At 42.8% G+C, this 27049-nt stretch overlaps 1 protein-coding gene across 5 annotated transcripts in view; it reads right to left on the minus strand.

Annotated features, from left to right (window-relative positions):
* Window positions 1-1104: 1104 nt before the first annotated feature.
* Window positions 1105-27049, minus strand: part of kif26ab (kinesin family member 26Ab) — a 75202-nt gene continuing 49257 nt past the window's right edge. For 4 of the 5 annotated variants that reach the window (XM_077555830.1, XM_077555836.1, XM_077555844.1 and 1 more), the window contains 12 exons: window positions 20798-20981; window positions 16107-16322; window positions 13290-13383; window positions 12107-12369; window positions 11205-11388; window positions 10372-10531; window positions 9946-10108; window positions 5672-8921; window positions 3977-4164; window positions 3323-3346; window positions 3068-3218; window positions 1105-2977 (listed from right to left, as the gene is read on the minus strand). In XM_077555830.1, coding sequence (XP_077411956.1) covers window positions 2796-2977; window positions 3068-3218; window positions 3323-3346; window positions 3977-4164; window positions 5672-8921; window positions 9946-10108; window positions 10372-10531; window positions 11205-11388; window positions 12107-12369; window positions 13290-13383; window positions 16107-16322; window positions 20798-20981 — 5059 coding nt within the window. In that variant the 3' untranslated portion in view covers window positions 1105-2795. Of the gene's footprint in view, window positions 2978-3067; window positions 3219-3322; window positions 3347-3976; window positions 4165-5671; window positions 8922-9945; window positions 10109-10371; window positions 10532-11204; window positions 11389-12106; window positions 12370-13289; window positions 13384-16106; window positions 16323-20797; window positions 20982-23152; window positions 23838-27049 lie in introns of those variants that run through there. The other variant, XM_077555861.1, reaches the window with a different exon arrangement.

Genomic DNA, 27049 nt, shown 5'->3' on the forward strand with positions numbered 1-27049 from the left:
GTGCCAGAGAAAACTAAGGGAAAACAATTATTTCAGATTTGATCTAACATGGAGAATTTTACGTATTGTTTACTTTGTTTTAATTTTATGTGTTGAGGGGCATAACTCCATTACAATTACATTGAACCCAGAATTGGGTAATAGGAAAAAACGAACACCTAAGACAAAAGGAGGAATATATTAAATAACCTGAGAATTGAACGAGACTGCTGTAGAATAAAAAGTCAAGTGTGAGTAGATCCAACACAGGTCAGCGCTAGGTTGAAGGAAAAGGATTTTAGATTGAGGGGTAACTCCTGACTCTTGCGTGAACTCATTTCTGTTCTTAAACAGCCAGCTCCCTGCAAATGATTTGAGCCCTGAGGCGAAGCGGGCTGCGATTCATCAGTCTAGCTTAGACTAGATGGTCTGACACAGCCCAACTGCAACTGTTTGCACTCAGACAACAACTTCTCAAAAGCAACACCATGAAGTGATAGCTAACATGTTTATCTAAGTGTCTGTTATGCCACTACAGGCTGAAAATGGCTTTTATAAAGAAGGAAATTCACTTATGTGACTTATTTGTAAGAATTATGTGAAAGCACATTGGATGCGTGCCAGCAATGTTTGGATCATAACACTACTTGGCGTAATCCACTTTACAGCATATGGTGACCAAACATCCTCTTTTGGGAGGATCAACCTTACGTCCTATTTGGTCGTCCAGGGGTTTTATAAATTCATAAAAATGTCTGGTTGGCATTGCGTGGCTAATAGAAGATAAAATACACTGTGTAACTGAAACTGGTACCAAAATTTCAAAGCCTGGGGGATATGGGAATATGGTCACCCTATCATAGCATATATATTTACTTCAACCAACAATTCCGCACATACAAATGTCCCTCCTTGTTCATGAATGAGGTCGAAGAGCAGGTTACTTTGTTTGCTTAAACAAGTAACCACCAAACAGTTTGTGGGTGAGCTGGGGTCTATTGCAGCTCACTTTAGCAAATGGCAGAATGCAGCTTTTTTTCTGATGAATTTCGATGGTATTACCAAGTGTTGATGCGCAACCAAAAGCTGTATGTGAACCAAAAACAAAACCAACAAAAGTCTGGATCATCAGTAAGAAGTATTTTATTCACAGATACTGTAAAAGTAAAACACAAGCTGCCGTATCATACATTTATACACAGGGTTTGAAAATCCTATACAAAAACAAAGATTTTCGAAAATATGGGTTTCGATATGAAATATGACCTTACATAAAATAATTTCTTGGAAAAAGGTCTTGGTTTGGTACTATAGGTTTTTCATTCATAAGCCTAAACCCACATTAGTGAAAAGTGAAGCTATTGTAAAAAAGTTGAATGGTAAAAATGGAGTAGAAATCATTACAAAAAAAAAGATTAAAAAATCTCATGCAGCATCTTCAGAGAGGGCCTGAGAGAGAGAACATCTTTGTTGAAGAAGGTAAACAAATTCTATTATAGATATAGAAAAAAAAATGCACCAGAATACCATACCAAAAAAGTTGCTTGTTCTTAATCATTTCTAGTGATCATCTTAGATGATATACAGATTGCTAACTAATATCTGCTGCATAATTTCACTGGAAACAGCAATGGTGGAGTCAGTGGAGTTGTTTCATGCCAGTTTTAAATGCATTAATTAAATAAATAAAAAATAAAATAGTCCAGGGCAAAGAGTCCAACATCTGATAGTTGGACAGTTTCAGTAAAAAAGTGGAATGCATAGAGCTGAGGCTCGGCTGGAGCAAATTAACAACAAAAAATAAACAACAGACTTATTTGTGCTTTATCCTCTGTGCCTCTTTTTTTATTCATAATTGTAACATTGTCTAGTTAGATCCCCATTAGTCAGTGTAACTATTAGTCATGCTTTTGTTGTTGTAGGCGTGTATCGAAAACCATAACATGCGCACATGTGGAGGCACCAAAGAGAACTAACACTAACTGTCCATCACAGTGGCTCTCTGATTGATATGTTTTGGTTTAACATCTCGTCTTGGGCACCCATAACAGATCATACGCAACTGCTGCTCTGCCTTGGTGCATCCACTGAGACTCATTGTGATCAAGGCAACTGGAGGGACAAAGAAAAAAACAAAAAAACATTCACTTAACCTTGCAGTATTCTGCAGGCAAGCTGGCAGGTGATGGGGGATGACAGTAAATGCATCGTTAATGAGAAAACACAGTCCAGTTTGAAGATCTAGAAAACTACAAAAGTGAACATAAGGCGCAAGAGGCTGAATGAACGTGATGGAAATGCTGACTGAGGTTTCAAACAAGAGAAAAGGCAAAATCTGGGAGCGCAATAACATTAGCTTATTGCTTTTTCTTTTTTTCCCCTCTTTATTTCTACCCTTTCAATGAGATATTTTACACACCACATAATCATAAATACACTTTACAATGCAATATAAAATATTTGTTCTTAAAAGCAATATGTTTGGGGTTTGCTTAGGTTTCTCGAGATGCCAAATGAAAAACAATGACATGAAACTTTTTTTTTTTAATAAAGGCACTTCCGGGTGTTCACTGACTCTTGAATAAGAGTATGTGATGGCCACTGCTATGCATTTGTGCTCACAGTTCGTTTCACTGCCTTCAAACATGTCTTGGACAACGAGGCACTCTAGCAAAGTGGTTACGACTTCCTGTTTTCATGCAAAGACGCCCTCTTGCCATCTAGGCATTCTTCACTGCAGTAATATCCTTGAAGTGGTTGCTACATTTCACCATCCTTTCACTTCCTCGTTTCACCACATCGACTTCCATTCGTCCTCAGACTTCAACTTCCCGCGGTTCCTCGTGAGCGGCGGTTGCCTGCGTGCTGATGTCGAAGCAGGTCACCATCATGACGCGCGACTTGCACAAGTTGACACAAAACTCCAGATCCTCTATGACACGCTCCAAGACGTCCAAGTACTCCGGAGACTCTTTGTCCAAACTCGGGTCCATGTCAACTGTTCACAAAAAATAATGTTGGTAGTTCAGATGTTGATATAGCGATAAAGCACCGGGTATGGCAAAAAAATAAAATTAAAAATACTTACACTCTCCTGCCCACTTGTTGGGATCCATCATCAACCGGGCCTTGGTGTCCTCCAGCTCCTCCATCAAGACCTCATGCTTCGATTTCAATTCCCTTACTTGCTGTTGCCTTCTCTCCAACAACTTCAACTTATTATTAAAATACAGCAGGCCCTGGGGGGGAACATGAGAATTGCTTGAATACCCATATTAATGCAAAAGCTCAATTAAGTTGATATACAGACATCTGAAAGCACTACAGCCAAATGTTTTCTCACCTTGTCAACATCATGAAATGGTTGCTGAAAACGGTAAGAAAAAAAAAAAGTTACAACGTTGAACATGATTAATCATAATATGTTTTGGTGAAGAGTGCTAATCATTTTTTATTACTGAAATGCGTCCGCTAATTAAAAGCAAATTTAAACGTAAGAAGTTAAGACATCTCTGCGTGGCTGTGCTAAACCTATGGGAGCAGTCAATGAGCCACAGAAGAGGAGCTATAAAAGGCAATCAGCAGTGAGTGGTGAGCTGATCGAGCCTCGTCTTCATTGCGCATTCTTCCTCACTCTTGCCGTCACGAACAGCCCATATATCATTTAAAGCCTGTTAGCAATTGCCTCCAGAACTGTTGACATTACTGAGGAGTTAAAATTCGGGGCTTGTAAGATCTCTACACTGACATTTCCACTCGGGGATTTGCCACTCAGCTGACTGAAGGTCAGACGTCTGAGACATGTTATTCCTGTCTTGGTCTTTAAAAAGAAACTGGGAAGAAGTGTGCTAAAACATTCCCACAACTTGTTGTCGATGCAAAATACTGCTAAGGCTTAGCAAGTGAGCGTCATGACAGCCAGACGCGACGTGATCCGTGACAAGGTCAGCAAGATGCAGCGCGATGTAAACTATGTCAGGAACGAGCCGCCACGCACCTCTGCAGCCTGCTCCTGACGTCCTCTCTGAAGACGTTCCACATCGTCGATCTCATAGACCTTGATTTCAAAAGGCTCTTTCAGTGTTGGGGGCAAGTCGACCCACTGGCCTGCTGCCGTGCTTACTTTCTTCCCCAGGGAAGAAGTATCTGGCAGGGGCGCTGGAATTAGCCGTCTTCTCTGGAAACCTAAAAAAAAGCACGTAAACGCAAACGTTTAGTATGTGTTGGGGGTCTGTGGGTAAATATTAGTGGCTGGTTCTGCTCCTTCCCAATTCGCTCAGCGATGTCAGGGAATTAACTCTGATTGGACTAATATGACGTATTTAGAAAATAATGTAAAGAAACCTTATATAGCGCTTTATATTACTCCATACGGTGTCCAAAGCATTAAAAAAAATTCAGAAAACATATTCTGACGCATTGCTGCCACATTGAAAAGTCGTTCTTATAAGTTTCGAGGAAGCTTGCGTTGCATTGTGGCCAATGGTAGAATCTGGGTCGGTTATTGCACACTATGGGGTTGTTAAACATCCTGAATGATGGATGGTTTAGCCTGCATGCTACTTGGTACACTAGCTAGCTAGCTGCGAAGATCATAGACATTCGCAATAGAGCAAGCTATGTATTTGGCTCCAAAAGAGTTCATTAAAACTCAAGGAATTCTTTAGCAAATTTTTGGTTTGTTACAAACATCAGACGTAGCTTTGATACAAGCCACGTGTCATTTTAAAACCGTGACTTTAACATATAGATAGCATCGCGGCACTCCCTGTTCTACAGCGGGCTTGTTTGAGTTGTACCTGTTTTACTTTACTTTTTTCTAAATGATCATGTAGCATATCAAAATGTTTTGCGCAGGTTGGTAACTTGTGCTGTTGGTGCTTGAACTAACAATGTGATGAAAAAAAGCCCCGCGATCAACACGAATTTATGTTTGCTTTACATCAAATTACCGGAGAAGATTTACCCTTAGAGCGTTTGGACTCCATCCATATTCTATTTTTAGATTCGTCAAACTGGCATTTCCAAATGGTTTCAGTCAAAAGTGCACTCGCGCTCAACCATGTAAACAAAACGCCGGTTCCGGTGACGTCACACCATTTGATCCGAGTCTGCAAATTATGATTTGATTTTTAATTTTCCGCACCCACTCTAACAAATGTCCAAATTACCACCCATTCATGCGCAGAACTAGTGAATATGTATGAGTCACAAATGATGCAAAGCTGGTCTAGAGCCGGTGGTTGCATATTTATAGGATTTTTATGAGTTACTATGTTGCAGGTTCACAAACGGGAAAATATTGTTGAGGGCTATGCTTAAGCCTCGTTTAAGCCCTGAATTCCAATGTTTGTATCTAATGGTCTAAAAAATGGAACTAGGTCCCCCGCGCTCATGTTCAATTCATCTAACTTGATCATCACACAGTTTGAGTCGTCTTTTTGTGAAGCATTCATCACCGGTTTCCCATATATACATGAATAATTCATGGAGCTGAATCGGAGGGAAGAAAATACAATGAAATACCAATTTGCAACAGAATAAGAAAGGATAATGGAAAGGAAAGGATAAAGAGCCTTTCTCGATAATGGAGCATGAACATCAGGCTACATTGCTATGGTAATATGTTGGTATAAGTTTACTTTCCTCAACATGAGTAGAACAGTGTAACTGATTTTAATGAGTTTCTCACCAGTTGCTCTCTTTTTGGGATATTTGGAGCTCCTTGCTCTCCCCGAAGATGACATTCCACTCTCACTCATTGAGTCATGGGCAGAGGAAGCGCTCCCCGTGGCTTCACTGTCACGAATCATACTCTCGTATCCGCTGCTGCCGCCACTATGATAGAAGAGAGCGGTGCGGCCCATTGCTGGAGGCAACTCCCCGCTCAACACACTACTGTTGTCACTGCCGTGACCACTGCTGTAACGCTGGGGCCGTCTGGGTGCCGTAATCTTGCTATATGGAGAGGGTAGCATAGCAATTGGGGGTTTGTCCTCACCCACATTCACACCACTGTCATTACCACTGTCCGAATCTCCGGAAACTCTCACGTGCTTGCCCGATATGCCACCTGTTGCCAGTTCGCTCACACGGCTGTTGGCGGCTCGTACCGCCTGCTTTGTGCCCATAATAGTCCCTCTCCCAGGCTTGCTATTGACAGCGGCTGTGGTCCGAGGAGCTGATGTTCTGCCTGACGGAGGAAGGTTGGCATTGGTATTTCTAGTCACAGCAGTGGCCAAAGATTTGGTGGAGGAACTTAGGCCTTTGGAACTGTTGGCGGATAATGAGCGTGCCTTACTGCTATTGAGTGATCCTAACGCTCGAGGGTTTCCTGATGTTTTGACCTGGCCCGTTTTGCTTAGAGTTCCTCCACCTGGGGATGACGGGCAGGTAGCGATAGGAGAACTTGATGAATTAGGAATACCAAATCGAGGAATAGATTTACCAACTTTGCTGCTGCTGCTGCTGCTGCTCCCCAGACTTGCTCCACTATTTTCTCTACTAAGCCCAGCTCGGGGGCTGGACAGAGACAAACTGTCACACCTCTCCAAGGACATCTGACTACCATAGTGATGACCAGCTTCACCTCTTGTTCCTCTTGACTTCAGACTTGAGGTAACTTTGACATTGTTATGGTCAGCTCTTAGGCTGGAGGTTTTTAAATTAATGGAGTCGGCTCTGTGACGAACCTCAAGTTCATCTTCTGAAACCCCTGCTCTTGCCCCAATGTTCCTTCCCGCCTCCCCATATGCTGACTTTAAGGCACTTTGGGGTAGAAGGATCTTGGTCTTTTGGTCAAGACTGGACTTTCTTACTGGCGGCGCAGGAGGGGATATGCAACCGGGTCTGGGTAGATTACTTGATTTCTGTGAGTTAGCCTTGTTGTTTTTCCCAAGAGAGGAGAATTTAAGGCTTGTTGCTGCTGCAACATCTTGGTTTCCCTTGTAGTCCGTTGAGGAATGGATGACGGGCACCGTTCCAAGAGTGGTGGCACCTCTTCTTAGCTGAGGCATTCTGCTGGGAGGATCAGATTTCTTACTGGCAGACTTCTCACACCCATCAACCACCCTTTGGGATGAGGTAGACCCATGTGCCTTGGATGGTCGCGGTGCACTGTTACAGTTGTTGGATACTTTGCTTGAAGAGATGCCACTAGCAGGGGTTCTGACAAATCTGCTTGTGGAGACAATTGGTTGACCTTGTGGGAGGTTGTCTGTGCGCTGCCAGGGATTTTCCTGCTTGGCGTCTTGCCTCAGTGGATCTCTGCTGTTGCTGCTACTGCTACTACTGGGGATGGATGAGGTAGGTTTGACCTTCCTTGGAAGACTGGAGTGAACCATGGAGGGACTCTGTGAAAGTGTGGAACTAAGTGAATTTGTTTTTGTTATTTTACAAGGTAATCTGAGGGATGCTTTGGTTGAATCTGGAGATGGGGGGCACTTTGTCAAGGAGAGTTTGCTTGAGGCAGCACTGTCACTGTCCTGTTCAGAAAAACTAAACCCACTGTCATTCAAGGAATTCTTGGCATCTCTAGTTGTTGATACAGAATGGAACATGTCAAGGGAATCAAAATGAAAGGTGGCTTCTGGTCTCATGCTCTTGTCTGGTGGCAGGAAGACATCAGAAGACTGAGCCCCTTCGCTTTCCAGGGTGCAGACGCTAACTTCGCTAAGCCAAGAGCTGACAGATGAACCCCTACTATGTACACACTCCGTTGCTCCTTCCTGTAGCGGTGTGACCATTTCAACATTCAACTCAGCTCCCCCAGCAGATGATGTGTAGGCATCAAATTCATCATTGATACTGCTAATTATGCTGACAGGTCTGGAGCCAGAGGCAAGGGCCTGAAGAGAACAATCACTGTTAAAGCTGATAATGCTGGATGGCCGGCCCTTATCAACAATACCGCCTATAGACAGCTCCTCTACCACAGTAAACACCAGCTCGTCTTCTCCATTCAGCTCCACGGGCTGCTGCAAGGTGACAGTAGCTCTCAGGATGTCCCGATCAAAATACCTTTCCTGCAAGGTGGAGCTCACCTGGCAAACCTCCATTGGCGCTCGGAGAATTGGGGCAGCACAATGATCTCTCCTTTTCACGGCTTGGTGGCTCATTCCTACAGGAGGCATTCTGGTGTTGGATCGTTCCACCTTTTCCGAATTTTCCTTGCGAGAGGCTTTCTTGTTGAAGTAGATCTTCTCCCTTACAACTGGTTCAGGATTAACTGTTGTAGCAATTGGCAATTTTTCAGCATCAACACTGTTTTCTGAAACCACGTTCCTCTCACCATCAGCACTGGTTCTGCATACATTTGGAACACATTCTGGTGGTTTTCTTTCTGCTGGTATGCCTTGTTTTTCAGAAATGTCCACTTTAGATTTAGCACCAGGACTGAAAAATGGCTGTATGGCAATTGATTTCGGAGATTGTTTGGGTGAGGTGCCATCTTGGTTGCAAGTCATACTCGCAACAGTCTTTGGTGAAACAGAGCTTCCGCTCTCCTTAGATTTGTCCATCTTGGGGCTCGCTTGGTTTCGCTTGCCCTCACCAACAAACGCTGTAGGTTCTTCACTACCATCTATACATTCCAGCCTCTCTTGCAGCTCAGCAAACGTGTTGCATTTAAAGAATTGGTCTCTGTCTAACGGACCCTCCTTTGCCGTCCTCTTCTTGTTCAGGGAAGGAATGATGGGAACAAAAGCAGGTGGGCCTTCATTGTCACTGAGCTCCCTGTCTGAGATCGCAGCTCCTCCAGGGCCCACATAAATGACAGTATCGCATGATTGCTCACTACTGGAGGAGTAGTCTGGGTCACTGAGCAGACAGGGTAGATCCGGGTCCAGCGCCACAGTCCGAGGATGGAAAGGCCTGAGGTGAGGTGGTCGACGGACCCTCCCTTCTTCACAGGAACTTTCCCCTCCAGACGAACTGGATGCATACTGGAAAGGAAACACAAGCACATTAAACAGGGTTCCTACAGCTAAAGGCAGGTTACATTCAAGACTTTATAGGACATTTTACTTCCATTTGAAATTAGATTTAATACTAACTTCACAATGTTCCTAATTTCCCATGTTGTCCAAAGTTGCTACAGTACATAAATGACATGCTTCTGCTCCGAAATGTCCCGACTAAAAACATATCACTGTTAACATTCTCTAAGACTTTCCGAAAGATTGACTTGATATATTGCAATGACAAGATTCACTTTTTCAGAATCGGTTGGAACCCTGTTAAAGGATGTACTGCACTAAGACTACAATCTGATCTTTATTTAGTTGATTAGTACTGTATATTAATTCCCTCAATACAGTCAATCTTAAACCAAGATTGAGGCAAAATTCATTCTTCTGGCGTTATCAGTCAATGTTTATCCCAAGGTTAAAGGTGCACATCAATAGTCACACAGAAATTAATATCAATAAAATGAATTGCTATGGTTGGACTACATTGCAATCATGCCTGGCACTGTTACAGAATAAATTTATGCTGTCATTGCACCTAATTATCTGGCGCATATATTTCCCTAATACAAAGAAATGCATCACACAATGCCTTAGGCAGTGGTATTGATTACACGATTATGTATTGAGGAGCAGAGAAAAACTACCTCCGGAGTTACTGCACTGATAATCTTTCATTTGGGGAGGCATTTACACATTAATTTACGTAATAGCTCCAGAATTACAGGAGGAAGTCCTATTTAAAGAATGAAATTGTGGCATGGATCATGGAAGATCTAATTTCAAATCGCATTACATATACAGTATGATAGCAACACTAACTTAATGTTTAATTACAGTTATTCTGCACTGATTAGTTATCCGACAACGGATAGTGACTTGTTGCATAATGTAAACATTCTTTCAAAAATGCACCATTACTTCCTGGAATCTCATTAAGAGAATCAGTCCATTACTGCCACTATCAATATTTAGATTGGCAATGAAATGATCCTAGTACCTTTGATTTCTTTTTCCTCATGCGATGAATGCGGGATGCCAGCTGGATCGTGGTGAGTGAGTCGGCATAGTTAACCGGAGAATCAGAGATGTGGGCAATCATGGTGGTTCGACAGTTGATGTTGCCAAGGGACTCTCTCAGCAACATTGTCAATTTGCTGTCCCTACAGGGGATCATTATTATTAGAAAAGAAGTCATAAATTCCAATGAAAATAAAGTGAGCTGACATAAATTTGAGAGCCATTTGGAATTCATTTTGTGACATCAATAAATCTTCAGCTGTGAAGGCTGGCGTCAGAAACTAACTTCACAAACTAAATGAACAGAAGCACGTCACAGCATAATGGAACACGCAAGGACTTGCCTGATACAATGACATATGGAATGAACTTAGCTTAGCGTCTGTGAGTAAAAGCGGGGTCTTACTTGTAAGGTACGTGTTTTGCTCCGTTCGCCAAAGCCATGATGACATTTCCCAACGCATTCAGAGAAAGACACGCTCCGCCCCCTCCGTCTCGACTTTTACTCAGGACTTTTTCACAGCTCCCTAGGTCGATGAGGTGTAGTCTGCTCCGCCCACCTGTCACTAACGGGCAAATGGCAGAGGGTAGAAAAGAGTGAGTAAAATGCTAACACATTTGCAAAGTTCCTTACATACTTTTATTTGAGGTGGGGATTTACCAGAGGTGGGCGTGTCACTGAATTTTAAACATCCGTCATTCGGCATTTGTCAACAGTCGGGACACCCTTCCGTCATTGTCAATGTTTCAAGCCGAACCGTCAATCCATCATTCGTCGATTGCTCAGCAAAATGAGCGTGTCGATGTTTTCATCATTCGAAGTGGGCATCCGTCAATGTTCCGCTAATCGTCAATCCATCAGCAAAATGGGACGTATGTCATTGACAGATTGCCAAATTTATTGACGGCTTGACAATTACATTGACGGATAAAAAAAAACTTCCGTCAATGCTAAGTTTGTCAATTTTTCGAAGTTTCCCGTCAATCGTCAACAAAATGGGCGTGTGTCATTGAGAGATTGACGGACTTTCCGTCAATATTGATGGAATGCCCACCTCTGGGATTTACGTCAGTTGACAAAAGGGCTTTTTGATTCATTTTTCTTGTTGTTTTCTGTGTTCCTTATTATAGGTTTATGCACAGTATATCCCCAGGTTATGTATATATATTTTTTTATCCAAATTTCTAAAACATTTGGGAGACCCTTTGCCAGTGAATTGAACAGGAGCTGACACTAACTTCCTCCCTTGCCGCTCTTCTCCATGCGATACTGGTAGATGTGTAGCGTGAACAGCATGTGCGAGTTGCGTCGCTCCTCCTCATCTGCACTGGGCCGGCTGGTGCTGCGGGCCGATATGGCGGCATCCAGGAAGAAGGCGGCCTTCTCAGCTGTCGGGGCATGAAGCTCGCTCTGATTCTGCAGCTGTGAAGAGGTTTGGTGGGGATGAGGGTTTCAAAGAAGAGGCAATGGTGAGCAACAGAAAAAGATGCTTGAGAAAAAGAACAGCCTAGAAATAGAAGAACAGGAGCAAAGAGGGATAGTGGTTAATTGGACCCCAGCACACATTTTTGCCCATTAGATCCGGTCTCAGTGGCAATTAAAACGGCAGGTATGTGCACAGAGGAAGGAAGATTAGCAAAGATAATGTTGCAGCAGGAAGCAGAGGTAAGCCTTTCACCATGGATGATGATGAAGTTGGACGTGACAGAGAAAGAGAGGAAATATGAAAGGAACCTCCATGTGGCTGCTAAGCGGAAGGAGAGCTGTCTTTGAAGTGAGGGCACGTACACATTCACCCAAACATCTGACAGCAACACCTGTGAGTGGCTTTTCAAACCGACACCATCCCCCAATAATACTCCTATTGTGCTTAGAAGTGCTCGCGCACACGTAATAGATGCTGGTGGATGCTGACAAGAGAGTCAATGCAAAGGCTAGTTGAAAGCATCAATAAGGCGCTGATGGCTTTGGTGGAAATGTAGAGCACGAGACATGCTAGAGTACAACTGACAACAATAGCTTGGAGAGACAAAATCAGATAAACCCAACATATGTGAAGGTGGATGATCATGAAGGGAACATTTGCCAACAGAGATGCTGTAAAACCTTAGCGAAGCTACAAATGTTGGCCGCTTCTTACTTGAGTGCCACAAATGGGATCCTCTCTAAGATGGATGCCTGGCGACTGGCCCTCCTGCTGGCTCCCCGTCGATGCTTCGGACAGCAGGTCCTTCAGCTCCTCTTCTTGCCCGAAGATTTCCACCGCAGACACCCGGACAGAGAAGCGTGTGCCCGTCTTCTCCTTACGTTCGTTGATGAGTTTGAAGAGCCAGGAGATGGCACAAGGTACAACACCAAAGGTCTGGGTGGAGCTGTCTTGGCCAATCATAGTGTACGTCTTGCCTGTGAAGAGTAAAAGTAAATCAATGCCTTAAGAATCAATGCCAGAAATTCCAATGGAGTATTACAGAGAAAAAAAAATTGAATGATATTGAAATATTAATAGAATGTCGCAGTGTACTAAAAATGACTGTATGTGGACAACGCATTTTTATTTTTAGTTTTAAATAACTTACTTTAATTTCCTGGATCCGTCGTCGTGCACTGGCCAACGACAGAACCCAAGGTGATATTTCATTTTTGGTGAAGTTTTATATCCATCCGTTCTCTGTCGTACCAGCTAGCAAGCACTAAGCTATCCTAGGAAGGTTCATCTCTCCGCTCCAATGTCCAACTTTGCAAGTTTTAAATCCATTCGTTCTCTGTCGTACCAGCTAGCTAGCGCTAAGCTAACCTAGGAACGTTCATCTCTCTGGTCCATTGTCCAAGTTTGCAAGCTCCCTTCATGCTTACAACAACAAACATATGTTTAGCCTACACTGTATGTGTGTGTATGTAGGCCTATGTATCTTTTATGTATTTAGTGACTAGATAAATTCAGTGCTTAAGCAGTGCAGTCCATGTCATTGTTCCATGAAAAAATGAAAAGTTGAAGTGATAAAATCAGATTTGTTTGCATTATTGTTGTAATCTGATTTATGATTTGCTGACTTATGTTTATGCCATCCATTTTGGTAGAATTTTGAATGCGTAAAAAACGCTAATTTAAGTAGATAAACAAACCGTCTTTCATATTAATTCATGATTCATTTGCCTTTATTTTAGCCTAAATGTAACCAAAAGACCAAAATATGCATGCATAATAAATTATTATGATACAGATTACTTTATTGCTTGTGTTTATTAAAAAAATTAATGGGAAGACGACCTTGAAAAAATACTTGTATAATAAATGACAATTTCGATATTAATCATCGCCTTACCCAGCTTAACTTGTCCGAAGCAGAAGATGCACCCATCTGCGCCATTCGCCACTGACTGGATGACCTCCGCTACCGTACCTGAGCACACCTCAGCCTATGGGAAAACATCCAGCACTCAAATCAATTTACAGCCACATAGGCGCCAACAATACATCAACAAGCAGCCTTTTAAATGAACATTTATTTGGCATTGGTTAACCAAATCTAGTGAACAGCTTCAGTATTTTTCATTGCTCTGGTGTGTATATGCATGCTTTAATGCGTTACTCATTTTTTCAATTTGTTTTAGTATAGGCCCTCTGGGGCAGCGCTTGTGCAGCAGAGGTCCCCCGCCCCTTCCCATACATCATACAGCAAACAAGATCTCTAACAGCACAGCAGCTTGCTGATACAGTTAGCCACCAGCAGTGCAGTCCCAGCGGCACCGTCTAGCATGTTGGCCTCAGCTCTGCAGTAAAAACGTTTTCGGCTTAAACCATCAGCAGCTTACTTAAGCAAACACTTGTTCTAAAATGATGGAGGATCTCACTCCATTACAGCGATGAAGTCTATTTGAGTTATGATACTCTTATTTGCACTTGCATTTATTAAAAGTTCCCTGCATTGGAGTAACAACTGATGGCGTGAAAGTGCTTCACCATATTGTAAACATGTATCTGACCCTTTGTCTTTCATGTCAGTAGGTATGCTTCCCAAGGACTTAGATTAGATATAGCAGCGAGGTTAGATATAACTGGAGTGGATTCAAACCATTCCCAAGAGGGCTTAAAAGGCCCAGCTGTTAGGCCCACACTGGTAAAACTGCCCCCTGACCCAAGAGTGGCATTTTTTCCCCCCTAAGCCCCTGGCCACTCCCTGTCGGTATTAAGATGTTCCTTTACCCTTGAGAGAATAAAGCGTCAAATGGCACCTTCAAAAACAATTCAGAGACACAAAATTATGTAAAACTGCCAATGTGGAGTAAACATTTTTGACAGGCAAACTCATTCGAACGTATTTGCAAATATGATGAAAGTATGTGTAGGCTAAATGCTAAAACATAGCATTTTTTTCCCATTATGCAATGGGATATTGACTTGCCCATGCGCAGTAATTAAAAAAAAATTGCATTTATTCTACATTATACCAGTATATTTGAAAATTAAGTAAACATTGTTTATTTGTCATTTTTATGGTTTTACCGGTATATTATTATGTCTGCAGTGCATGATTTCTGTTCAGCATTTCCCCCCATAATACTACGGTGCAGACCTGTCTGCAGAAAGAAATTACAGGGGGGGCATTACATTTTTTTGGGGGGGGCACACTTAGAAATATTTTCTGTCACTTAAAAACGTCAAAAAAAAAAAAGTATAGTTATGTTTGCATTTATTCAACTCAAAAGTTAATTTGCAAAAAAGCTGATCACTGTCAAGAAGGCAAAGTTTGGTGGAGGGCCCAGTCGCAGGGAAGCAGGGCAAGGAGGCGGAGGTGATGTACAAAAAAGGACTTTATTTTCTAAAAAAAACAAAAGCGAACTCCAAATAGCAAGAGAAAACAAAACGTGGGGAGGACAACAAGGCAAAAACTGGTAGCATGACGGGAGGGAAATGAAAATGAACCGACACAGACAGAGGGGAGACAGGAGACTAAATACACACACGCTAACGACACAACAAGACACACCTGGGGCAAGACACAAGTGGCTGAGGGCACTGATTGGCTGACACGAGGAAGGGCAGGATTACACTTAAAAAGACCAAGGGAGACACACAAGGAAAAACAGAACCCAAACATGACACTCACCATTTCTGTAAACAACTGTCTGAATTTATGACTCCGTGACCCGGCCCCTCCTATCTGGGATTGGCTAGCAGTTGAATTCATTTGCTTTTTAGATTTAGGGATGTACGATATGGACAAGATGTCATATCTCTATTCTTCTATTCTATTCTGGCCTTTGACTCAGTAAGAGACTTTGCATCGTTTCAGTGTTTTATGGTGCCTTCTGTATTTTTGCGTTAATTTATTGATACTTATTTTATACACTTATTCACTTCCCTATGTCTTGTTATTAATTTTTTTTATTAATTGTATTTTGTGTTCAACTCACATTGTACTACAACTGTGCTCAGTGATAAATAATGTTATGTCCCAATATAAGCTGTTGTTGTGTTTGTGTGCCTGCATGCTTCCCTTAAACAGAAGGCGCATTGGCGCAAGTTTACGTGACTGATGGGAAGAATAGGTATTTGGCGAGACCTTTTAAAACAGCTAGGACCGGCACGGCCGACTGCCAGGGCGGGTACGGACCCCCAATGCCAACCCATGCCGACGGGTCCTCTACGGGGTATTGACTTGCGCATGCGCATAGCCCGTGGCACCCCTATGAATAGAATAATTTGAAATATACAAAAAAAAAAACTTAATTTTCAAACATGCTGGTATAAAGTCGGACGAATGGTAAAAACATAGCATCTTTTTTTACTTGTGTGTGCGCAAGCCAATATCCGATGTGTTTTAGCTTTTAGCGTAAAAGTATGTTTGAAAGTATTTGCGAGTACGTTGAAACATAATTGTAAATACGTTCAAATGTACTTGGAAATAAGTGTACATTTGGACGTACTTACAAATATGTTCAAACATATTTAAATACATTCAAATTTATTTGCAAATACGTTTCGACTGTATTTGTGAAACGTTTTTACAAATGCATTTGAACGTATTTGCAAGTGTGTTCAAACATATTTGCAAATTTGAACGAGTTTGCCAGTTACTCCACATTGGCCGTTCCACGCTTCTGTCCACAAAGACACATACAGTACAGTATGCACTTACTTGTGAAGCGTCTTGGGTAAAAACAGCATCGAAGGCAAATATCTTTGGGACAGCAACTGTGGCGGAGCGTCTGTGTCCTGAACTTGAGTGCGGCGGACTGGATGCGGGATCGTAGAGGGTTACCTGCTTTTTCCTGCTGTCCACTTTCAAGAAGGACTGAAACTCTGACGAGTCCGTTGCCTCCAAGGACGGACAAATACGCATCATCACTTTAACCTAGAGCCCAGATTGAAACAAATAGCAAGGGAGACAAAAGGACTGGTTCAATTATAAAGCACGTAACAAAGCGTGAAAAATGGCCAGGCATGACTACAAAGAGCAAGAAAACATTTTCAGATTCACCGCAGAGGGAGAAAAATTACAGGCTACATTGCTCATCTTTTTTGCTTCAAGTGCTGACAAAAGAGAATAAATTACATAGACATTCTGAATATAGCTCAGCCTCCGAAAGGAAAGCTCAGTGCCACATTGTACATTAACATCACGTCATCTGTATCAGAGTTGATGGACACCAAAGGTTTCCATGGAAACACTCAATCCAAAATTGACTGGCAAACCCGGCAGGTCACCTTAATGCCTAATGGTGTCAGCGCGAGGCGGCAAGGTGTGCATTGAAAGTCAAGGCGTAGAATGCTGCACATGAACGTGTGTGAAGCAAGTGCCATGCGAGGGGATTAGCGCTCCAGCGGGGTGTTTTTCTGGACGAGGGGAAGCTCGCCAGCATGGGAGTGCACAAGCATAATCCCCCCCATATCACCTACTCACTCTTCCTACTTCTCACCTCCTTCCCCTCTTGCTGTTTGTGGTTGGAAAATCTACATGAACATGTTCCAAACAATATTTTTAAGGTTCACATTAGCACATTGCATAGGCCACCATCATGCCTGACCATGCGCTCTAAAAACAGGTGGGTCAAAAGTAACCCAATTATGGGTCAAAAATGGACCGATCCACTTTATGGGTCAATTTGACGCAACTTTCTGGTTTCTGGGTCACACTCTTTTTAGAGTGTATTCTATATCACCAAGATCCACCTAATCACCATGGTTACAGAAGGTGAGCGGGTGCCAGTTTAGTATAACATGCAGTAATTCCTTCTTCTTTTTTTTTTTTTTTTTCTGGAGAGCTCAGTATTGTTCATTCGGTAATTTTACGGATTTGACATGTCATCATCATTGCCCTCCTTTTTTATTTTTTATTTTGTATGTCGGTAAGTATGTGTAGCGTGTGAGTGTGTATTCATTAGTTCACCTAAAACCTATTAAAAAATCCCATACCGTTCACCTAAACCGAACACAGCCAGAGTCGTGAGGCCGTCAGGAGACCCGAGGAAGGACCAAAGAAAAGAAAGGAAAGCATGCAGTAATTCCTGTTGCTACTGTGCTGCACGATTGAAAAGTATACAGTTTATGTGGGTGTGGTCCCACTTGTGCAACACAAAGAATTAAAACTTTTCAGATATAGAAAACCCTGCATTTGGGTTTTAATAGAGACTCTTGTGTGTCCTGTAGATCAGAGGTCCCCAACCCTGGTCCTCAGGGACCGGTATCCAGCCTCTTTTCCATGCCTCCCACAGCCAACACAGGTGGAGATCGTTATCAGCCTTCTCCAGAGATTGCTGATTAGCTGATGATATGAATCACCTGTGTTGGCTGTGGGAGGCATGGGAAACAGGCTGGATACCGGTCCCTGAGGACCAGGGTTGGGGACCTCTGCTGTAGATGGTAGTAATATATGGCATCTAACCAGATATGTATTTAAATGTAGTGGTTTAAAGGTTAACGTATAAAAATGGGTGGTTGAGTCATATAATGTTAGGGCAATATTGGTAATGAATTAAAAAAAAAAGAAAAAAAAGAAACTGTTGAAAACAACAATAACGCAGCTAAATAATTAACCAAAAAATGGTAAAGACCATCACCAAAAGACATTTTCGTAATAACGTAGGAAGTAAAAAAAATACACCTGAAACAGTCCAGATAGCACAAGATGACCAACTACCATAAAATCCCATGAATAACACACACCCGTGAATAATACGCCCAGCCAAAATCACTCTAAAATATATATTTTTTTGTGTACTTGTTTATAATATGGTCCCCTGATTTGCTGGCATCCTTTATAATCAGAGTTAATACTATTAGTGAATAAAGATTCAAAACTTACTAACAAAGTGTAAATCTTTTCAAATCAGGTTAAAAACTAGTAAGCCCGTAACCCACTGAGGGGCGAACATTTGCGATGCTAGTGTTTGTTCAAGGTCGCGGCGTTAAAACATTAGCCTAACGTCTGGCGAACGTTAAAAGTGTTTCTTGTCGAAAATAATTTTTGAACATGTTTGAAAATTTAAAATGTCCTTGCAAATGTCCGTGGAATGTATGAATGTTAGCCGTAGCAAGGCGGAGTATCTGTGTGTGAATGGGAGGGACCCAAGTGGAAAAGTGAGGTTGCAGGGAGTAGAAAAGTAGAAAAAACGGGAGGCAGAGCTAGAGGTGGCAGAGATGAAGATGCTGAGGTTCTCTTTGGGAGTCACCAGGATGGATAGAATCAAGAATGAGTACATCAGAGGGACAGCACATGTTAGAGGCTTTGGAGATAAAGTCAGAGAGGCCAGACTGAGATGGTTTGAACCAGAGGAGAAATAGTGAGTATATTGGCAGAAGGATGCCGAGTTTCCAAATGCCAGGCAGGAGGTCTAGAGGAAGAGGAGAGAGGAGGTTTATGGATGGAGTTAAAGAGGACATGAAGGTAGTTGGCGTGAGAGCAGAGGATGCAGAGGACAGGTTTAGATGGAGGCAACTGATTCGCCGTGGCAACCCCTGAAGGGAAAAGCCGAAAGGAAAAGAGGAAGTAGTTTGAAAAGGAAGTTTGGGGAACCGTTCATGGACTTAGAGGTATCAAAAGTGATCTAGTATATCAAAAATGCTGATGTTCTGACCAGTTTGGCCCATACTTTGGCCTTTAACCCTGCATAAAATGTGTCTTGCTGCTATGGTTAAAAAAATATATATATTACCGCACATTCAGGCACCAGGGCTCTAAAACAATGCGGCTGGAAATACCTTTCTTGCAAAGTGCATGCTTTCCACTCAGCTGGGGAGCCGTTGCCATGATTGACGTGTGCATATGTTGAGAATATTCCGTTTGCCTTGACATTTAAAGAGGGCTTCCACATAACTGTAGCATCTCGCACGTAGGCTACCAGCTAAGCAAATGCCTGAGTTATATTTATGTTGGCAGAGATCACATGTTTGAGGCCACAGAGGAATGGCTCCACTACTTTCACACCTCAGACCGCTGTGCTAATGGCCCCTGGTTCACTGCCCCGAGATCCCCCAACAAGTCCATTAGTGTGGTTTGGCAATCCCCAAATCAACACTGTGCCTAAGTCGAAGGTAAGATGTTGACCCACTTTTGCCATGACACAGTGGAACAATTTAAAAGAGGCCTTAGCAAGGAGAAAGTTACCGTCTACAGCTACTATTATTACAATACATAAGCAATTGACAATTGAAAGACAGGTTGGCACATAGACAGAAAACAAACAAATGCAATCGCTTTAGAATTATATCCTATTTTAACACACTTCTAACAATGCCATAAATGTTAATCACCTCTTTGGAAACAACCCCTTCGGGTGCACAGATGCACAGTTTACCTCAGTTTTGGGTTTGTTTACAACACAGACTTAGTGTGTCTCCCTGGGAAATTGAAATTCACAATAAATGGCCCGACTGTCTGCATACCTGGCACAAAAAAGCAAGCGCTTCCTACCCAGGTGGGACCGAAATCTTGTTCGGGGACTTGTGATTTATAAATACAGGACGCCAGCTCAGACAAACAATAGCCAATAAACCACAACGGAAGAGTGATGTGTTTACACAGCTTTCTTTAATGACTGCTCCATTGCTACCAGTTTGCTTTTCATAGGCGCACATGGAACTAGAAAACCTGTTGTTGATGCAACTAGAGATTTGCAAATTGTGGTAGTCTTTTGTCAATGCTGGTTTCACAAATAAGTGAAATCAATACATTCCTGCAGGCTTATTAGAATGATCAAGACTTTGAGCCACAACAAACTGCCTTCAGCATGTTGTTCAGTGTGTCTCCAGTCTCCATCCAGCTTTCCTCCCTCTTGTGTGTTGTGTATATTTACCTCAAGCACAGCGATGAGGTCATGTTTTCTCAACTGCGGACTTTTTTTTTTACTTGCTAGCATGCTACTTCCTGGTGTGTTTGTGCGTAGGAATACACAAGTCCCACTGCTTCACAAAACATTGAAGAGGAGGATTATCAACTTATGATCATTCTTTTATACTTTATTTATGGGATCTTAATAATAGCAAGACAAGTTTGACAACACATTTTTCAAATGACTCTGCTCAATTCCTTTTCTGTATAAAAAAAAATGCTAATTGCTAAGCTACAATAGTTTTTGGGGGGCCTTATTAATGCGTGTGATGGTTTTAAATGATTGTGTTTGGGCTTGGAATCTCATATTGTGCCACTCGCTATAGGGGCATAGGTAGGAATTATTTTATTTTTTTCCCCCTTTGCCTTTTTCTCATCATCTTGGTCAAACTTATTTTTCATGTTTTTGTGACAGGTTGTGACCGTGAAGACAAATTCATTTAGTGTTTTTACATACTTGGCCAATAAAAATGATTCTGATTCCGATGTCGGTGTCTTACCTTTCCCATCCCTGGGTTCTCTTTCACTTTGGACACGGCACGGAGCAGGCATGGTGGGGCAGGAGGGGGCGACACCTGCAGGATGCCACTGAAGTTGGTGGGGTAGATGGAGGGCTCCTGTGGGTGGAGCAAGGAAGGTTGTTGCTTCTTCCGTTTGGAGGACAGGTTCAGCTTCTGAGCTGCCCTGCAAGGAAACAGGAAAAACTACTATAACATCTGAAAAAGCCTTAACAGACGCAAAGATAGTCAATTGAGTTTGTACATGTCTAGCTTTGCACTTTCCAATGGGTTCTGCTACAAGAGACAAAACATATTGTGTAGTAACCAGAAGGCCAACAAGTTTTCTCATTTCCCCAAGAGAGCAAATTCACAAGAATTCATTACCAGGAAAAGATGCTGTAGTCATGTGTCTTTTTCAGAGCCTATTCTTACATTTTGCCACCCTCAAGGGACTATCTTTGTGTACTATTGACATAGCTGCGAAGAGCATTGATTTTATCTGGATCAAACAAACACAGAGGTGGAACAATAACGACAATTGGAAGCCTCTCCTCTGGGGCAATTACAACACATAATATCCTCCTGTCTTATCATTCAAAGCGGAACATGCAGTGTTGCTTGTTTGTTTATTTATTTATTTACTTAGCCAAACCAAGTAGGCTAGCACCAATAACACTGGGGAACACAATTTTTGATGAGTTAGGCCTGACTGCTGTTTTGAACTATTTTTGGGTGCGAAATCCAAAAATGATCGGTTTTCTCTATCATAAGTTTTTAAGCTATAGGATCCCCATTTTCTTAAAAATATTTTTAAAAAATGATGATGTAAATAAAACACTAAGATGAAATTGTTACAAGCATTGAAAACAAAACAAAAAAATAACCATAAAACAAAATAGAGTTTACAACTGTATACCGATGTTTACAAGGTTAATCTTAATTCCTACTATGATAACTTTGTTTGCCGATATTGATGGTACTATTGGGTCAGTTAAATTGGACCTCTTCTTACTACAGTCTTACTACAGCTAATTAGTTTTGCTTATCTGGAGGGTAAGCTGTAGAGAAAAAAACTTGACATGTAGGAAAAAAAGATTTTAGTTTTAATCATCTTAAAAATGTAAATCAACAAAAAATATATGTATATATTCCATGGTGTAATAGGGAGAATAATATATAAGTAAACCGTATGTGTCATAACTATTAAAAAGAATCATGCTGAGAACTATTACCTTAAAACTGATGTAACATAAGCCACATTTTGGAAAGTCCTCTAATTGCTGTCTGCCTTGCAGAAAGAGTCAGACACGGCCAACTGTCTGGCCCATCAACTTCTTCCTGTCTAGCTATATCTAAATTCGTCTATATTCCCCGCAGATCCAGCAGAGGTATATCCTAGGATCAACTAATACCCCATCCGGAAATGCAAGGTCACAGAGAGAGCAATACTTCCAAAATTCACTCAAATTGTATGTACTCTAGTTGTTGTTGTGAGGCCACATGGGAGAAGCAACAGACGTGTGTATGAACGCGAACAAGCAAGCCCCATTAGTGCTTCTCAGGGCTCCTCGGCACAGGACTGGGCAGGCCACTGCCAAAAACACAGCCCCCTCCCTGTGTCCTGGAGTGACAACCACCACCGCCCCACTCCCTCTCAACACTCCCCTCATCCCTCGTCTCTCTACTGTACGCCCCCCCCTGCAGGGCCGGCCCTTGAGCACAATCAGGGAACATGCTGCCGGCTGATGGAATAATTATTGCATCCAAGAGGGCTACAGGAGACGGTTCTCCACGGGGAGTTCCTGATGTGTGATAGCATGCCGGCTGGATTGTGCGGGTGAAAAAAGGATGGCGGTGGAGGTGAATGTGAGGTGAAATGAAAGAAAGGTTGAAACTACACCATACTCTGGCACTCCGTATTCTGCATCAGCTATAAGCTATGCCATCATTCATCAAAAAGCAACAGGAAACACAAAGATGTGGGTACTGTATTGATTTATAATTGTTGTGACCAGTGTGCTGTTTTTGCAATCTAAAGCTAGTAACCATGCGCATCAAAAGAGCTTCACAAAAAAAGTGATTTATTGCTTTTTCACCCAACTAATGGACAGGAAACGCAAAATGAAATGAATGACTTGTCACTCATCTCTCTTTCTTGGCCAGCATCAGTCAATGGAAAATAAGCTGTATGGATAGGCTCGGGAAGCTAGTCCACCTGTTCACTCCCAACACTGTGGCAATGATGCCAGTTTGTGTGCAATTTGGAATAAATGATCAAAGGAAGTCAGACTGAAATGGGTACCGATCTACCGCAAATAAAATCAAGTTAGAAGGAATGCTGTGATGAATACTTACAGCTCTTTCCAATCCATTATCTAGAGTACGCTCATAGTCAGCAAACAGACAACTGATAGAGTTCAACTTTGCAGTCCATGTCTGTATTGTCAGCATTCTCCATTACTTGTACATTCGATATGCCGCCACAGTCTGGCGAGAACCGAGCGAGGCGGGGCCGGGGTCCTTTTTACTCCGACGGCAATCATAGAGGGTCCACCTGATTTCACAGAGAGAAGACGATGCAGAGAAGGAGAAAGGAGGAGGAGGCGACCTCGTAACTGAACGGGGGCGGAAGCGCAGGACAGAATGGGCAAACAGGAAGAGCACCCAGTGTGTGAGGCGGGGGGCAGGTAGTCCGCAGGGCTTCTTAGAAGGAGGAAATGAGGGGGGTCAGGATGAGACTGAGCGTCCCCTCATTTCACGCACCACTAAAGCACTTCTAAAGATTTCCATCCCTCTGCCCCCGAAAAAGTTCCGCCGCCGTCCAAAGATTCAAGAATCCAGCAACAGTCTCCACACAGTTTTGCTCTCCGCCCCTTCACTCACATCCATTCTGCATTCACATCACCGGCTGCATGGTTAATCCCCTGATTCCAAAGACCACGTCCTTCCCAGAGTCTGTGTTGTTGACGCGCAGGAATCAGCATGCCTGACTGGGCTGCAAGATTTCCACCTACTGGCTGACAATGAGGAGAATTCCTACTCTGCCTCTCGCTCCTTTTCTACTACCGGAGAAATTCTGGCAGTTGTCCTGCTATGCCTCTCTCTCCCTCTCACTCTCTCGCTCTCTTTTCCCCAGCCCATCCCCTTTTCCCTTCAACAACCAGACGGAGTGTCAGCTCCCTCGATTGCCGGCTGCTTGCGGCGCAATTTGGGAGTACTGTTTTTCTCTCCACACACACACAGGCTCCTATAACCCCGACGCGCGCACACGCATGCAGTGCACCCTACTGCACGCCAGATGAATACTTAATGCACACAGGAGCCCTCTCTTCTTTTAGGGTCCCACACTTCAAACAGATTAGGTTAGTATGCCTACAGTACATGCATGTGAGTGTGATAGTGTGGTTAGTCACTACATATATTATATGCACGTTTGTATTTTGCCTTTTGTTGCAGGATGTAATCAACTAGGTGTTATTAATCATAAAGACTAGATGCAGAGATACGCGTCACCTAGATGGATAACCTGAATGAGCCACGTTGCGACTAAATGAAAGCGAGGCAGTGAGCGAATGACATCATCGAGCGACAGATTGATGCTGGACCGTGAGAATGAGTGCAGTCAGTCAACGGTCAAGGGTAGGGAAAGGAGAATGAAAGCCAGCGCGTGGGCGAGAGCGCCCTGTATTCCCCGGGCTGCCAATTTAGCACGGAGCTCCCTGGGCCGCCGACCAAGCAGTCTTGTTGGAGAGCGCCCGACAGAGTGAGTGTGAGTGCTGCCAGATGAAAGAACATTCAGCACAAATACACACTCTCGGCACCTAGCCCCTTCTGACACAGTGGCCCTTTTATGAACTTGGATGGATTGACTATGGAAGCAGAGAAGGAAAGAAAAACAAAATCCCAACCCCTGCCTACCTATTTGCCGAGCACAGAATTGTAATGAAGCGGTTTGATGTATCGCGTAACCTTTAGCTTCCTCCAAGCCTCCGCACGCTTCTCTGTGCTGTTTTGTAGCGTGTCCAACTTAATTTGCCTCAGGAGCTTATTTCAAAGTGCAGGAGTCGTCGCTCCCCTTAGCTTTGCCACATGCTTCCAATTCCACTGTATCCTGTTGGGTCCTGATTGCCAAGCATCCACATGGAAGACAACTCTAATGTGAACATTGGTCACACTGACAGGCTAACCATTCATTATTAGACTAATGCTTCTCCCCTTAGTGAGGTTTCATGTGTTATATGTCAAGATGACGTCATAATTGGGAGCGGCCACATTTGGAAGTGCCCTGATAGCATTTCAGCTTCATCACTGTCTCCTACTGAACATACCTCAAGGACAGATACTGATTGCTGCATATAGAAATGACTCAAAAGAAAGAGGGATGTAAAGAAAAAATCCTCTTTGTTCAAGGCATCAGATTGTGCCCTCTCTTGTGGAAGGAGTCACAGCGGGAAAGAAAGGAGCCGAGAGTGCTAGCCGAATGGCGGTATTTGGCCTACCCCCTTTCACAGCTTCACTTTTGCCTGCTATCAGTAATGACACCAACAAGCTTTTCAACCTTTGTCAAATTAACAAGAGAAATTCTTCAGCCCCAGACAATCATTAGTTGCTAGCACCCGTTTCCTTGTTTGTGCAAATGTGTCTGTGTTCCCCACGCCAGCTGTACAGATCTTCAGGTAAGCCTTTTCTGGAGATAATTACCATGTTGGGCACATTTTCTATCCTTGACATTTCCTTTCGGCGATTCTCCTTTTTTTTTTTTTTGTCCCTTTGTAGACATGCAAGGCTCAGATCAGTGAGAGCGATATCAGACTGTGAACAACACACGCTCACAGTGCAGCTGATTAGCTGTCCAGCATGACTCTTGGTGAATGGAGCTGGGAATTCTGAGCTGCAGCCAGCCTCACAACTGCGCAGTGATAATGACAACAGCACAATGATTCAGCCTTGCTCGCATTTGGAGACATTCCGACGTTCTACTGGCTCACAAAACCATGTTGTTAGCTGGATAGGCTGCCAAAATGCCATATCAGCAGATGCTCAGGATTGACTGAGGAGGATGTGTGCTAGTATTTCAGGTGAGATGCTGTGTTTTGGAGAATCAATAGGAGGAAACTTCCCCTGAGCTAAAATCACTACACACTGTCTTATTGATGGGCTGCCCTTGACTCGATCAAACGCCCTTTTGGCCCAAAGATGTGCAAGGGAATAACATTAAAGTAGCACAAAATAAACGAGAGCTACACACAATGCACCATGCTCAAACAATGCAGACTATTGGCTCTTGTCCAAATGTGGCACATTTGCATATCTGTGCTAGTCTACAAACGGCCATGATGCCACATCAACTGTAACATGACCCAACCGATGCTACGCTTCAGTGGTGATTCAGCATTCAAAAAAAACATGTTCACACATTCATAATGTAGATACACCCAAGATTTTGTAGCAGCAAGGAAGACCAACCAGTAAAGATTTACATGGAGCAAATAATTGAGGTTAATCTCTAGTGCCTGGACTCGTACATCAAATGTGCGTTCACATATTCGTTTACCATTTAACAACCGAATCCTGAATAGATTTGAACGGAATGCACCTTTGCCGAAAAATACGTCATAGTCCAAATAAATGGGAAAATCCAATTTGTTCAAAATGGTAAATGTATATGATATAGCACACTAGACACACCATATGTTGTCCAAAGTGCTTTACCAAGCCTCATATTCACTTTTTTGAAAACTCATCACGTGTACACATGTGGCCGACACTGACACAGCCTATGGAAAGGTTTTCTTTTTTAGTTTAAAATAACTTACTTTAATCTCCAGGAGCCCTGACCGTACACTGGCCAACGCAGAACCCAGGTTGCCTTGTCACTTTTGGCAAAGTTTTAAACCCATTCATGTTGTGCCTGTCTTAGCAGCTAGCAAGAGCTAAGCTAAATTAATCTCTCAGGTCCAGCGTCCACGTTTGCAAACTCCCTTCAAGTTAGGATGGCATCGGAGGCCAACAGCAAAATAATGATAAAGGTGTTGATACTTGATACACTGCCTGGATGGACTTTGTGGACTGAAGTAATGCTCATTATCTGGCTAAATATTCCCGTACACACCCAATTCACTTCCACGTGTCAAATCTCAAAGTGCACACCGCGCATGACACTATGCGTTCCCCATATACGTACATACATCATACGTATGGCCATTCAATCATTCCTGTGACAATAATACACACGACAATATGCTATTCGTC

Source organism: Vanacampus margaritifer, chromosome 1 (assembly GCF_051991255.1).
Source record: "Vanacampus margaritifer isolate UIUO_Vmar chromosome 1, RoL_Vmar_1.0, whole genome shotgun sequence".
In the NCBI taxonomy this organism is placed as follows: Eukaryota; Metazoa; Chordata; class Actinopteri; order Syngnathiformes; family Syngnathidae; genus Vanacampus; species Vanacampus margaritifer.